At 42.1% G+C, this 15,301-nt stretch overlaps 1 protein-coding gene across 3 annotated transcripts in view; it reads left to right on the top strand.

Moving 5' to 3' along the window:
* LOC115202479 (glutamate receptor ionotropic, NMDA 2C) overlaps window positions 1–15,301 on the top strand; it is a 73,995-nt gene that overhangs the window by 54,843 nt on the left and 3,851 nt on the right. For 2 of the 3 annotated variants that reach the window (XM_029766643.1, XM_029766634.1), the window contains 6 exons: window positions 7,485–7,653; window positions 10,844–10,997; window positions 11,449–11,649; window positions 11,783–12,012; window positions 14,560–14,720; window positions 14,934–15,121. In XM_029766643.1, the coding sequence (XP_029622503.1) occupies window positions 7,485–7,653; window positions 10,844–10,997; window positions 11,449–11,649; window positions 11,783–12,012; window positions 14,560–14,720; window positions 14,934–15,121 (1,103 nt within the window). The remainder of the gene's footprint in view (window positions 1–7,484; window positions 7,654–10,843; window positions 10,998–11,448; window positions 11,650–11,782; window positions 12,013–14,559; window positions 14,721–14,933; window positions 15,122–15,301) is intronic. The other variant, XM_029766650.1, reaches the window with a different exon arrangement.

The following is a 15,301-nucleotide window of genomic DNA, read 5'->3' as shown; positions in this document are numbered from 1 at the left end:
GCTGTTCAGCACCATGCAGTGAATCCTTACCACCGCTACACCTGGCTATCAGCGGAGCCTTGTCTGGCAGCGAAACAGTTCATTCAGCCTCGTTTACTGCCTTTTAAAAAAAACATAACTGATATGGCTGACTTGCTTAAACAAATGTGGTTTCTACTGACAATTGAGATGTACAAACTATGGCACAAGCTGATAAGAGGCAATTGGTAATTTCGATTAAGACAACAATGAGCGATCTAGGATGGACATAGTCAATATAACTATTTGTTCACCACTTTTGAAATGTACAGTGACAGAATTCAGAACATGGGTCGTTCTTACAGTATTCTCCCTGTATACCAAGTCAGAACCATAGGATAAATAAAGGGGGCATATAAGCAGACAATGAAAGCTCTTACAATATTCAATTATTACATTTCTCTAAAACAGGCTATAGGCTACATGTGCATCACTAAGTCAGAACAGTTGGCTAAGTTATGATGGGGAAAGGGGCCAAATTATTAGGGTGAGGCACATGGGCTACTAACAGATTACTTCACAACATACACTTAGTATTACTTTCTTAGCTACATAATACATATCTCCCTGGCATATTACAGCATTTATGCAGCAGCATACAATACATTTTAGACTCAACTTGTGCTGTGCTCACTTGAACAGGAATCTTTGTGGGCAAATTTTGTAATCAAACTTTGTCATCAAAGTCTGGCATTCTCTGGATTTATGGTCCTTTCAAGACAATTGGGAACTCGGAAATAAATAAGGTCAAATCATGAAGTCAGTGATCTTCAGGTCAGAGCTCTAGAAAGAGGCCGGAGTTCCGAGTTGGATGACCGTTCAAAACGTATTTTCCCAGTCGGAGCTCGGTTTTTTCAGAGTTCCCAGCATGACCAATGTATTCAGCCTTTTCTGGCTCATGGCATGTGAGTGTTTATCCTTTTAAGCTTGGAAAAGAGACCCTTAAACTCAGACTTGGACCACACACCCACTCCACTGAATAGCAGGCTAGTGATTGCTTTGCAATGCTTGCAGTTATCCACTGATTTCTTCCAAACCACTCATTGTTGAATTTGCGATTTCCAACTTGTTGTGTAACGTTTATGTCCAATGGCCGATCAGCACCGATACGTTTTATCTATAATTTTTCTTCATATGACAAGGAATGAAAATAATTTGCCAGTAGATTGTTGACGTAATTCATGATGATGACTGCTTGGCTAGCTTGCTAGCTAAGATTTTGAAAGTATGATGTTGACATGATGAGTCCAATCAAAGCTATTGTAGATATAATGTGATTTGACATAATTTTATCTGTGGCCAATGACCTTGAGCCTTCTTGGATGGGCACTTCTAATATTACAGCACCCAATGGGGTTTGAATTTTCGATCTCTCCCTGTAGATTTTGCAGTAACATAGTGTCCCGTAGTGACACATATTGATCCCAAAATAACATGCAAAACAGGCAACACATTATTTAGCTGAACAGGTGGGGCTCAAATCAGGTGGGGCTCTCCCCCACCTTCCCTGAATGACGGGTCACCACTACTTGTTGAACGTAAACTGAGCTAAGAACTACTACAGACACCATATTAATACCACCATACTAACCCATTGGTGTTACAATCCCACATACGCTCCAACATGTAGAACATGCTGTGGTTGATTCATTTGGACTGTAACTTGGACAGTGCCATTAGGTGTGAAGAGGATGAACAGTGTCTTCCCCTACCATTAGCCCAGCCATGAGTCCTTATCATACAATGGGGTGAGATCTTCATTAAAGCAGACAGCCAGAGTGCGACATCACAGTAATCACAGTGTGACCCAATAAGGGAAATATATGTGCTGCTTGCTGGGATATCAATTAGATGGGCCGATTAGGCCGCCTCATCAATCCTGGACACCTAGAGACTGATAGTGATGTTCATTAGTGAATGGATATGGGGAAAGGAAACATTATCCATTACTGACAATGGTTGTTAATGAGAAGACGGGATGAGCTCAATTCAGTGAAAATCTGCTTGGGAAGCAGACCAGATCTTTTTTTAGCTTGCACTGACCAAAACACCCCATTATTATAATCTGCATAGTTCTAGTGTGTTTTGTGTTGACTTAGATTGCAGTTTGCCATGTTGAACAAGGAAACATTTTCCTTGAGTTCATATTGGAGAAATTGGCTAACCCAAGTAAGCAACTAAATGATGCAGTTAGTGGGTTGAGATAGAGGTCCAATGATTGATAATGTTAAAACACCAACAGCCATGCCACTAAAGACCAGCCCTGGGGGCTGATGCTAATAATGGACCCCAGGGCTGTGGTGTTTTTTTTATCTTGGCCGCCAGTCATATTTCCTGGCCGGCAGGACAGGGAGCAAGAAGACCTGGCATTCTCATTTATTAAGGGCCATCAGCGGCCTCTCTCAGAAACCGCTTCCATGCCCCAAGACTCCCGCCGAGGCACGTACCGCCCATAACTCACACCTACTCGACTCGTCCGAGCTGGGTGCTAGCGCCACGATCCATCCGTCAGGCGGGAGTATTTCTGGGCCCTCTGTTCCAAGACGAGAGAAACGAGGAAGCCTGCGTACCGGACCATCTGTGCGGCTTTGCATAGAGACACGCTTATTCCTCCTTGAAGAGACAAAACAAACAGTCACTCTGTTCACTCTGCTCCACTGTGGTCAGACTGATATAACTCCTCCTTATGTGTCAGGTTGTCCAGAGAGACAAGTCCTATTCTTCTGTAAAGCTCTTTGTAACGTTTTTCACTTCACTAGCTTGTTACAGACCCTTACAGTGACCACACGTTAGCGCATTAGCCTCTTGCCATTGCTGGTGATCCCTAGGTGAACAGTAGCGTTGACGTTAGACGATGATGTAATCATATAACAACTTTGCCTAATGAGAGCGAGATGATAATAGGTTGATTTGATTAAAACTGAGACTGGGTTCAGCAATGGGTGAGCCCCCTCCGAGCCACACATTGGCAGGAACAATGCACAGCACCGTAGTCCAATTAAGTTTGTTTCAAAGGTGAATGTTTCAAGGGATTCCTGCTGGATATAGGGACCCAAAACAACAGTGCCTTTGGATTTCCTTCAGACAACAAGCAGATACCTATTTACACAAATAATTGTTTATGTGGTGACAACAACACACAAACATTTGTATCAAACACACAAACACGTGAACACACATGCGCACACACACACACACACACACACACACACACACACACACACACACACACACACACACACACATTCTCTTATATTCCCAAACCTGTTTGGATGCAGTCAGAAGCCCACTTAACCTCCCAGCGGTGATCCCTAGCAGCTGGTGAGACAGGGGATGTTGGGACCTGTCTGTTTACTCTGCGATGTCTCACACCACCCGCTCGTTTCCTCCAAACACTTCATTTGTTTCCTTTTGTTGCGGCTGCAGCTCTGCGCCTCCATCGGCTGTCTGCGCGTCTCATTGCCCCTCGCCCTCCTCCTCTTCCCTGTGTCTGAGGGCTGAGGGCACACTCCATTAGTCTGAAGGTCTGAGGGAGGTTAAGGGTGATGTGTCATTAGTGCTCTCTGCATCTCATCATGGTTCACTTGGTCCCCCACACCGCCCCTCCCTATGTGCCACTGTCAGTGAGCTATGGAATGAGCCCCTCCTCTTTCTGACTGTCTGTTTTCTCCTTCGCTCTATACTGGAGGTTTCTAACATCCTCGAACTGCTGCAATATCAATGTGGTCCCTTGAAAAAAGTCAAATATGTCAACGTTGTGTGCCTCCTAGAGACATTGTGTGCCCCTAAGAGACGTTTGGCACCCCCAAGAGTCAATGTTTAATTTGAACCCTGTTGAAGTCTCCAACTTGATAATGACGTCACTATGTTTTCCCACATATTCCAACGACGCTCCCATAATCCAGTTAGCGTGAAACTGGAGGACATTTTCCTAATCACGTTCTTGGTAATCCTGTTGATAATTTAGAGGAATAGATTATACCAGCGTCAGCTTCCTCCACTTGATATGCACAGCTAGTGCTGCCCATTTAGTTCCCTTGGATTCTCTCTCTCTCTCTCTCTCTCTCTCTCTCTCTCTCTCTCTCTATCTCTGTAGATCATTACAGTGGTTGTGTATACAGGTAAAGCTACTTTGTCAGGGTCATTCCAGCCGCTCCACATGTAGTGGGCCCCATGCTGGTGTACACTTCGTTACCATGGTTTAGCATAAGGATGTGTGTGTTGCATTGAGGTTTAGGTCAAATCGTTTCGCCCAGGGCAGGGAAGGGGGGGGGGGGTCGAGATAAAGAGACAGAGCAATGCCTGAGCCCCAAAGACATTGGTAATGGTGCAAGGTCTACAGGATTGAGTATGTAGGCTGGTTATCTGCCATGGATGAGCCCGCCATTAGCCAGGCAGCAAATAATCCAGCATTGTGTTTCACTCCTGCCTTTGTTTGTTTGTGATTAATTTGTGTCAGATTTGTTTTGGTCAGCCCCAGCTGTCCGTCCATCTGTCGCAGCCATGACATAATGTGCAGGCCTGTGGAGCCGCCCAGTCCCAGTCCCTCCAGTTCTCCCCGCAACCCCACTCCTGACATCAGCTCCTGGGCACACATCAAGGAGGCCTTTTTATACCATTCTGTTTCTCTCTGTCACTCTCCCTCCTCCACCTTCTTCTGGTATGTTTCTTCCTCCTACATCTCCTTTAGGAAATCATGCTAATGAGATGTTTGCCATATAAGCTGGAGCCTCTTGCTCTATTGCTCCAGGAGCATGAAGTTAACGATGGGCCTTTATGAAACGAGAATAGATGTTATTACTGTTTGTAACCTGATGGGGGGAATTGGTGCATCGACTACCTTGATTGAAAATGGCCACATTAGCTGAGTTCCTAATTCATCCCCATGCATTATCGAATCATTATGACATGCCATTGGTCACTCATCTCTTCCATTCACAGCCAATCCATGTACAGGAGCTCTGTAGTCGCTATTCAATAAGAATATGAATCAGGTGAAGACTTGTGAATATCCCCAAAAACTCTCAGCCAATAACATTTCTCCACCGATTAATAACCCTGGATGAGCGACAAATGGCCACCTTTATATTAATCAACTCACACCTGTCTGTCTCAATCAATAACAAGCTGCAATGGTAACAGATTAATTACATTTCACAACAATATTTTTGTTGTCTGCATTCTTGATTCAATCATAGCTGTTCCTTTCAGATCTAGGAAATAATTAGACTGCCTTTGTATTGGCCTTAACACTAGAAACCTTGGCCTAGAGGGAACCCATTCAAGCCAAACCTAGTCATTTTGACTCCAACATTCTAACGGTCCAATAAATATCAAATCAAATCAAATCTTTGACATTTTTGTTGTAGACCTTACAATGAAATTTTTACTTACAAGCCCTTAACCAACAATGCAGTTTTAAGAAAAATAAGTGTTAAAACTTCTTCGGGATCGGTGTCACGTCCACGGGACGGTTGAGCTAACGTTGGCTAATTCGATTAGCATGAGGTTGTATATAACAAGAACATTTCCCAGGTAGAAAGCTTAAATTCCTGTTAACCTCTCTAGGGCAGGTGGCACCAAATCGTCCCACCTACGTAACAGCCAGTTGAATCCTGTGGCGCGATTTTCAAATACCTTAGAAATGCTATTACTTCAATTTCTCAAACATAAGACTATTTTACAGCTATTTAAAGACAAGACTCTCGTTAATCTAACCACACTGTCCGATTTCAAAAAGGCTTTACAACGAAAGCAAAACATTAGATTATGTCAGCAGAGTACCCAGCCAGAAATAATCAGACACCCATTTTTCAAGCTAGCATATAATGTCACAAAAACCCAGAAGACAGCTAAATGCAGCATTAACCTTTGATGATCTTCATCAGATGACACACCTAGGACATTATGTTATACAATACATGCATGTTTTGTTCAATCAAGTTCATATTTATATCAAAAACCAGCTTTTTACATTAGCATGTGACATTCAGAACTAGCATACCCCCCGCAAACTTCCGGGGAATTTACTAACAATTTACTAAATTACTCACGATAAACGTTCACAAACAGCATATCAATTATTTTAAGAATTATAGATACAGAACTCCTCTATGCACTCGATATGTCCGATTTTAAAATAGCTTTTTGGTGAAAGCACATTTTGCAATATTCTAAGTACATAGCCCAGCCATCACGGGCTAGCTATTTAGACATCCAGCAAGTTTAGCCTTCACCAAAATCAGATTTACTATAACAAAAATGTTATTACCTTTCCTGTTCTTCTTCAGAATGCACTCCCAGGACTTCTACTTCAATAACAAATGTTGGCTTGGTCCCAAATAATCCATCGTTATATCCAAACAGCGGCGTTTTGTTCGTGCGTTCACGACACTATCCGAAATGGTAAATAAGGGTCACGAGCATGGCGCATTTCGTGACAAAAAATGTCAAAATATTCCATTACCGTACTTCGAAGCATGTCAACCGCTGTTTAAAATCAATTTTTATGCAATTTATCTCGTAAAAAAGCGATAATATTCCGACCGGGAATATGCGTTTAGCTAAATAGAGGAAAAAAAAGAAAGACGGGGGCGACCAGTGCACGCGCCTAATGCCCATTGTCTACTGATCGGCCACTTGACAAAGGCGATAATGTGTTTCAGCCTGGGGCTGGAATGACGACATTCAGCTTTTTCCCGGGCTCTGAGAGCCTATTGGAGCCGTGGGAAGTGTCACGTTACCGCAGAGATCCTTTGTTTTGGAAAGAGATGTCAAAGAAAGCCAATAAATGGTCAGACAGGCCACTTCCTGTAAAGGAATCTCTCAGGTTTTTGCCTGCCATATGAGTTCTGTTATACTCACAGACACCATTCAAACAGTTTTAGAAACTTTAGGGTGTTTTCTATCCATATCTAATAAGTATATGCATATTCTAGTTTCTGGGCAGGAGTAATAACCAGATTAAATCGGGTACGTTTTTTATCCGGCCGTGAAAATATGCCCCCTATCCTAAGCAGGTTAAACATTTTATGCATGTTATCACAACTGAGCATATTTTGTATTTTTTTTATCCTAAAAGAAACACAGAATTATCTGCACAACTGGACAGATTTTGTGTTTTGGGAACATATCTTTTCTTATGGCCCCACAATGTTCTCACCAGATTGTTCCCACAACCTAAAAAACATTCTGAGAACCTTTAAAGAAGAGATTAAATGCGTTCTAGGAATGTTCTTGCAACATCGGGCAAATGTTTTATACAAACATTCTTGAATCATCAGCACGACTGGACAGTTTTTGTTTTATGAGAACAGTTGCCGCAACCTAATGAATGTTCTGGTAACTTTCACAGAACCAATTTTGGTTTGCTGGGTTAGCTCTTCTAGTGTTAACCCAGGTCACAGTAGAAGTGATAAATTGCTACTGTTGAAGGCTTTGTATTATTTTGTCCTCTGTCTCCCCAGTATTGTAGGTCATACTGAGCCCTACACCAAACTGTGCTGTAAGGGTTTCTGCATAGACATCCTGAAGAAGCTGTCCCGCACCACCAAATTCTCATACGACCTCTACCTGGTCACCAACGGGAAGCACGGCAAGCTGGTCAGAGGCAGTTGGAACGGCATGATCGGAGAGGTAAGGAGATGATGGTTATTCTAACAAGCATTATAATTAGCCACCTGCTAAAAAGTTAGCATATTAAATACATTAGATTTAGCCAATTAAATTGAAGGATAATACAAAACTTTTATTTCCATTTATATAGACATACCCAAAAGTAATTATTTCTCATGAGATGGCCATAAACAATAACTAGTAATGCTGCATAGTTCTAGAATGGTCTGGCACTCACCTTTTTGGTAAAAAGGTAATATAAATTGCTGAGGTGTACTGGATTTTGAGGACAAGCTCAAGTATATAGTACAAATATTATTAAAATATTAAAAACCATATATGATTTTTTCCCTATTCATCAAAAGTGTGGGAATAGGGCTTGAAATGACTGAAATGCTTTCTAAATATAGTAACAATCAAATTATAAATGACTTACTATAATTTCCTATAACTGTAAAATAAATATGATACATTTAGCTCCATTTCATATAACTGATGACAGAGCATTTTCTGCCTCCTCTGAGCTCAGAGACACCATTCAAAAGTGGTCGTGTTTCAATTCTTGACATGATTTAGGTTTATGTTTATCAGACCTCATGATAAGACCCAGATGCAGACAGTTCAAGTAACAAACATTTATTACAAAAACAGGGGGCAGGCAAACGATAGGTCAAGGGCAGGCAGAGGTCAGTAATCTAGAGCAGAGTCCGAAAGGTACAGAACGGCAGGCAGGCTCAGGGTCAGGGCAGGCAGAATGGTCAAAACCGGGGAAAAAAGAAAACATGGACTAGAGAGAAAACAGGAGTACGGGAAACCGCTGGTAGGCTTGACGAGACAAGACAAACTGGCAACAGACAAACAGAGAACACAGGTATAAATACACATAATGGGGAAAATGGGCAACACCTGGAGGGGGTGGATACAAGCACAAAGACAGGTGAAACAGATCAGGGTGTGACAATGTTGGCGCTGAGTTCAGATAAACATTAAAAAGAAAAAGTAATGAATAACAATGAATTAATTGCCCTTAATAAAAACAAATAGGTATTATGGTCCAAATCCAAATAAAGGGAAACTAGACTAGAGTGTAGGGTTGCAACATTCAATAAATTCCCTGGTTTTCCCAAAATCCCATTGGTGTATTCTCAGAATCAGGAGGGCATAAGCAGGAGATTATTAAGAGGAGATATCGTACTGCGGGGAAGGGAGGGAGGGGTAGAACAACAGGACTGACTCTGATTAGACTAGCAACGACCTTTATATAGTGTTATCAGCTTCACAACCACTGGCATGCCGCAGTTTCTCTGGATCTCCGCAAGGTCTATGTAGCTGCATGCCTATCAAATCAATGACAGGCTTAACATTTCACAAAGCTATACTCTGTAATATTTAGACTGCTGGCTCGTGGCAATAATGTAATTACAGTAATTACAGTTGGAAATTCAACCATTGCAGATTGTAAAATAAATATTAGATGCAACAGCATACTAATCAGCTACCAATAGATTTTTTTGAAATATACATCTGTCTTGTATAGGCTACCTTAACCTGCATGACATGAGACGTCCTCGCGCTCTCTCCCAGATTGGATAGAAAGTTGTGCACAAAACCAGACTAATAATGCCAAATAATACAGTCAGTCCACACTGAAAACACTAGCTTACTAGGGATTGTTTCATTATGCAGTGTACTATCTATAACTATATACCGTATTTAGCTGCTATTTATAAACTTTAAAAAAATGTCACATCAAATAGCCTAACTATAGGTAAAAACAGTTATCGGCTTGAGGATAAATTCAGTTACTCTTTATTGTTGAACTCAGCGGGTTTTGTCTGGCTAATAGCCTACACAAATGGGCTGCAATATTCAAGGTAAATTTCATTAAATCAATTAAATTTACCTTAATTTGATCCTGAACCTGGTGTCCTGATGTCCTCCTTTTTTGTCTGTAAATGTTTTCACCACAGCCTGTAGGTCCAGGTTGCGGGCCCGACTGTTTTTCTGTACTGAGTATTGCCAACCCAGACAGTCTTTCCTGAGACTGTCTGGAAAGACAGCTGCACACAATTTAAACTTAGTCTTGAATGATGCAGGCCAAGATATATCCGAGATAAGGGACTCTTGATATTGTAGCCACACAAGTCAAACGCTGATTCACAAGTATGAACGAAGTTGCAAACTATTTTTTTTGTTCAAGCCCTCAAGAACTGTTGTCTGCTAAAGATGATAATCTGTTTGCATCTGCCAATTTTTTGACCATCCTGTATCCAGACGACCTGTCCCCATAGCTTCCTATACAGTTCATCTCTTTCCGTAACATCTTGAGGCCGGCAATTAAGGAGAATGAGAGGCTCAATTAAAGATGTTACAAAACTGGCACAACTCCCTTCTGCCCAGTTTCCTTGATGTTGCTATGGCAACGAAGCTGTTTTTACCATCTCTGTAACTGTCGCTTCTGCAGAGAGATTGTTTTATAAACTAAAACTGATGAAGAACGACCTAATAAGCATTAGGCTCTCGGTCTGATATGTGCTTTTGAACACCTGAGTAAGGGCCACTCGTTGCACTGGCGCCGTCGTAGCCTTGACCACAGCATTTGTTCACTGTAATCCCATTATACCTTTAATCAGTTTATTTTTAAAAAATCACTTTTTCAGTCACATTCCTGAAAAATGTAAAAGGTTTATGAATTACTTTTTGGAGGGTTACTGTCAAAAGGATGACATCAATGGCAGGCGCATGGACCCCAAGAGCTCGTGGGGCCCCCATGGTTCGTGGGCCCCCTGCCTTGCGGGGGGTGTCTGGTATGCCAGTGTTTACAATGCCCAATTTGTCAGCCAGAGTCAGGGACTAATGTAACAGGTATTAGGTCGATGCTATATGCAACAATATCTAATGGATTAGGAATTAGGATTGATATTGCATGATGGATGACATTGCATGAATGGGTGGGTAGATGCCATGGGTTGTTATCTGCATCTGTCTGGATGGGTTGTGTAGTATATCAGGGATAACACTGTACACACTGTATATCACCTACAGGGATTTAAGTCTTGCATATCAGTGTTGATAGATAAAATGAATCAAACCGGTCAACAGGGGGCATCCCTAATCCCACCTACTACAGTGTTCAATTTATTACAGATCATGGAACATATAGACTGTAGACTTTCTATGTCATAAAAAAGTCCTCTTCCGTTCTCCCTAGGTGGTATACAAGCGGGCGGACATGGCCATTGGCTCGCTGACCATAAACGAAGAGCGCTCAGAAATTATCGACTTCTCCGTGCCGTTCGTGGAGACGGGGATCAGTGTGATGGTCGCCAGGAGCAATGGGACCGTCTCTCCCTCTGCCTTTCTTGGTGAGCATGTTAAACCTGCTCATGTAAACAAACAAAACGTTTCTCTACAGAGATAAGAAATGACTTGGCTTAAAAAAGCTTGTTTTACCATCTGAAAACAGAGATGGCAAATGGTACTTTCTCTGGACAGAGTTTAGAACTCAAACTAAATTTATCGTACAACAAGCTGCCTCACGCTACAGAAACAGGAGATAGGCTTCTTCTCCTATGAGTGGTTCCGACTCGCAAAAGCTCAAGGCTCGTTCAAGGCTACGCTACTTACTTTAATACTTCTTAAAGAGCATCCCTTTCAGAAGCTGCTGACAGTGTGCTACTATGGTAAAACAATACCACGTTGTCCTTGCCATTATCTAGCAAGCAGCTGTCAGAGCACATGGTTTCAACGATTGCCAGAAAGATGTTCTGATTCTTCTATAGGTGTTCTGATTCCTCTCTCCCTCCTCCTCTATAGAGCCCTACAGTCCGGCGGTGTGGGTGATGATGTTTGTGATGTGCTTAACGGTGGTAGCTGTCACAGTGTTTATCTTTGAGTACTGCAGCCCTGTGGGCTACAACCGGAGTCTGGTGAGCGCCAAGGGTGAGTGTCAGCTCCGACCACCTTTCCCTCTACCTCTACCCTCCCGTATCAGCAAAGGTAGAAAGTCACGGAAAAGTAGGTTGAAAGAACTCTATATTATATCACAGAAAATATTAAATGACATTGAAATGGAATGCAAACGCATGTTATATACGCCCTCTCTGAATCCCTTCTGTCTTTACCACAACCACCATCCTGTCTTCTCCAGATCCCGGAGGCCCCACCTTCACTATTGGGAAGTCTGTGTGGCTGCTGTGGGGCATCGTCTTCAACAACTCTGTTCCAATTGAGAACCCCAAGGGCACCACCAGCAAGGTCATGGTCCTGGTATGGGCCTTCTTCGCTGTCATCTTCCTGGCCTCCTACACTGCCAACCTGGCAGCCTTCATGATCCAGGAGCAATACACTGACACAGTCTCTGGACTGAGTGACAAAAAGGTAGGAGGATTCATCAGTCATTGGTGATTCTGTCTGTGTTCAGTCTTTGAAAGGGGAAAATAATTATGGACATACTGTAGTGTTTGATGTTAGGCTTAGGCAAAATATAGAGTGGCCTATTTCTGATGAGCAAACAGTGCCTGGCTGCGAACGGTTTGAGAGAATACAAATAACCACGGGCAGAGCCTCAATGTCATGACTGTGACTTTTTCCACTCATACTAAAAACATAATAGGATTCCCAGCGTCTGTGGTGAAATTAAATTAGATCCCTGAAGTCTTTAGGTATGATGTCTGTGAAAATCCCCTGGATTGTATTACACCAGTGGATTTGCCAAGCTGCCAGTGATTATATATTCTAGTATTAACTTATGCATATTTGTGTGGCCTGTGGAGGTGCTCTACACCAGTATTGACAAGGAAATCCATGTTAAACCTTCAGTGTTAGAAATGATTTGTAGACTCTCTGCTTTAAGGCACTGAGGGATTAGAGAGGCATTTGAGGGAAAAGACCAAGCTGTCCACTGCTCATTATAATTCCGGGAACTCATTTAATATTCTTCCCACATAATCCATTAGCTCTACTTTGTGAAAAAAAGACAAGAACCCATAAAGTGTCTTTTGACAGTGAGTCTACAGATCAAAACCAGGGCAGATTCCACAGAAGTTCAGAGAGAATAGACAGACTGGACACTGCAGGTGGAACATTTAAATTGAGGTGTATGATCTCTAAAAAGGGACGTTCTCTGAAAGTGTTTCAAACAAGAGGCTTGTGCGGAATACAAACTGGTTAAAGGACAGTAACTGGTGTTTATGTAGTGACAGATGATCGTTTCTCCTCCTGGGACTGTTCACTTCAGAGGCATGGAGTCATGCATGGACAAGACCTTGCCATTTCCTCAGAGTGACATCATGTACAGACAGGCACCTCCCTCTTTAGACCCTGTCTGTGCTAGTCTCTCCTTTCTGTACAAGCTGTCAGATGTTAACAGATTTTTGTAAGAATCCTATACACAACTTTGGCCAGCTAGACTCAAGCTCTATGGGTCAACCGTCATCCATGCTTTTAGTCAGGGTTTTCACTGCTTCCCAACAGGCATTTACAACACAGAGCACTGTATGACATCCTGTGCCCTGGGGGCACTATCACACTGCTACAGCATTCCCTCATTCACATAGCAGCAGTGTAACCTTGGTCTGTTGGGTGAGATGAGGAACACAGGCTGAGTGTCCTAATGCAGCCAGCGTACAGGATACAGGACAAATGGGAACGAGGACAACACTCTGTCATCTCTCCAGCTCCTCCACCAGACAGCAGTGAGACGTGGGATGCATAAGACTGGCACCAAGGGTCTCATTAATTCATGTGAAATGGCTCAGAGGACATTTCTCTCATTCTGACAAGCCAAGGTTACTAGGAATTATCGCTCACTGAAGTATTTGCGTTAATGAACAAGTACAATTTATTTCCAGTATATTGCACAGTCAGGGTATTTAAATGAACATGGTCCACTCTGTGTCAAAGGGGCATGGCAAAATAAGGAGAAATTAGGAGTTTTTATTACAGTCAAGGGGGAAGAAGTAATTTTCTAATTCTCTGGAAAGTATGGCCTGGACTTCATTTCTGTTCATTGTGCCCTCTAATTGTCGAATTGAGAGAGGAATTATAGAGAGGGTAACCTTAGCTGACCACTTAATTGAGTGAACAGCACTTGAGGGTACAGGCAGATATCAAAGAGACAGTGGTCTAGTGTAGTCAAGGACAAGGTCATCAGTGTCGGTGTGTTCGTTTCTTTGAGGTTTATATTCACACCTCTGGGTTTGCTTGGCATATCATACACTCTTAGAAATAAAGTGCTATCTTGAACCTAAAAGGGTTGAGACATCAGATCTTAGGAGAGGGTGGAAGAAAACAAAATGGTATTACTTAATATGCAAGTATGTGTCACGGTTGTCGTCGGTGAAGGAGGACCAATACGCAGCAGGTACGTGTATGCTCATTTTGCTGTTTATTTATATTCTATCCACAATGAACGTACAAAATAACAAACAAACGAAACCACGAACGAACGAACAGTCTGGTAAAGCATAAGGCTGAACACAGAACAATCACCCACAAAATCCAAACACAAACACATCCTACTATATGGGACTCTCAATCAAAGGCAGATAGACAACACCTGCCTTCAACTGAGAGTCCCAACCCCAATTAACCTAACATAGAAACACACTCACCAGACTACACATAGAAATACATAAACAGACTATAAACCAAAACCCCGGAAATACTACATCAAACCCCCTTTAAACAAACACACCACCCTGAACCACATAAAACAAATACCCTCTGCCACGCCCTGACCAAACTACAAAACAATTAACCTTATATACTGGTCAGGACGTGACAGTATGTCAATGTATTTGATATTTAAAAAATATATAAAAATGATGAATAGTGCATATATTCTTCCTAGACATGTTGGGTATCCTGTTCAAAATGTTTCTTGTTCATGCATTTATAATTCAAACTTCTACATTTCCCAAACAGTTCCAGAAGCCACAGGAGCAGTATCCACCGTTTCGTTTTGGTACGGTCCCAAATGGAAGCACAGAGAGGAACATCCGGAGCAACTACCCTGAGATGCATGCCCACATGGTCAAATACAACCAGAAGGGTGTGGAGGACGCCCTCAACAGCCTCAAATCAGGGTAACACTCTGTAAATAATCATTATACACAGTCAGTGACAGAAAACAGACATCAGCGTAACACATTCTGAAATGTCTAAGTAAATATTTTATGTTTGATGAAATTATAATTCATTAGATAAGTTATTACATGGTAATTAAATAGTAATTAAAAATACATTTGTCTATCATTGCATTTTCCCACAAGATAAATCCCTATTGTTATTATCTATAGGAAACTGGATGCCTTCATCTATGACGCTGCTGTGCTGAACTACATGGCAGGTAAAGACGAGGGCTGTAAGCTGGTGACCATCGGCAGTGGGAAGGTCTTTGCCACCACTGGCTACGGCATCGCCTTGCAGAAGGAGTCCCGATGGAAACGTCCTATAGACCTGGCCCTGCTCCAGTTTCTAGCTGATGGTAAATTACAATTAACCTCGTGTGGAGTGGGATGGGCGGCTAATTGTAAATCTTAGCTGTACTTATCCTTTTAGTTCCCAAATACTCACAAATTTGCTAAACTGGTAAACTGCCCATTAATGATAAAAATGCGTAACTCACACAAGTAAGCTAGTATAGGCCCACAGAGCCTCAAGATTA

This window comes from Salmo trutta, chromosome 1 (genome assembly GCF_901001165.1).
Source record: "Salmo trutta chromosome 1, fSalTru1.1, whole genome shotgun sequence".
NCBI lineage: Eukaryota > Metazoa > Chordata > Actinopteri > Salmoniformes > Salmonidae > Salmo > Salmo trutta.
Note: the sequence above shows the minus strand (reverse complement) of the source record. Positions and strands in the feature narration are given on the sequence as shown.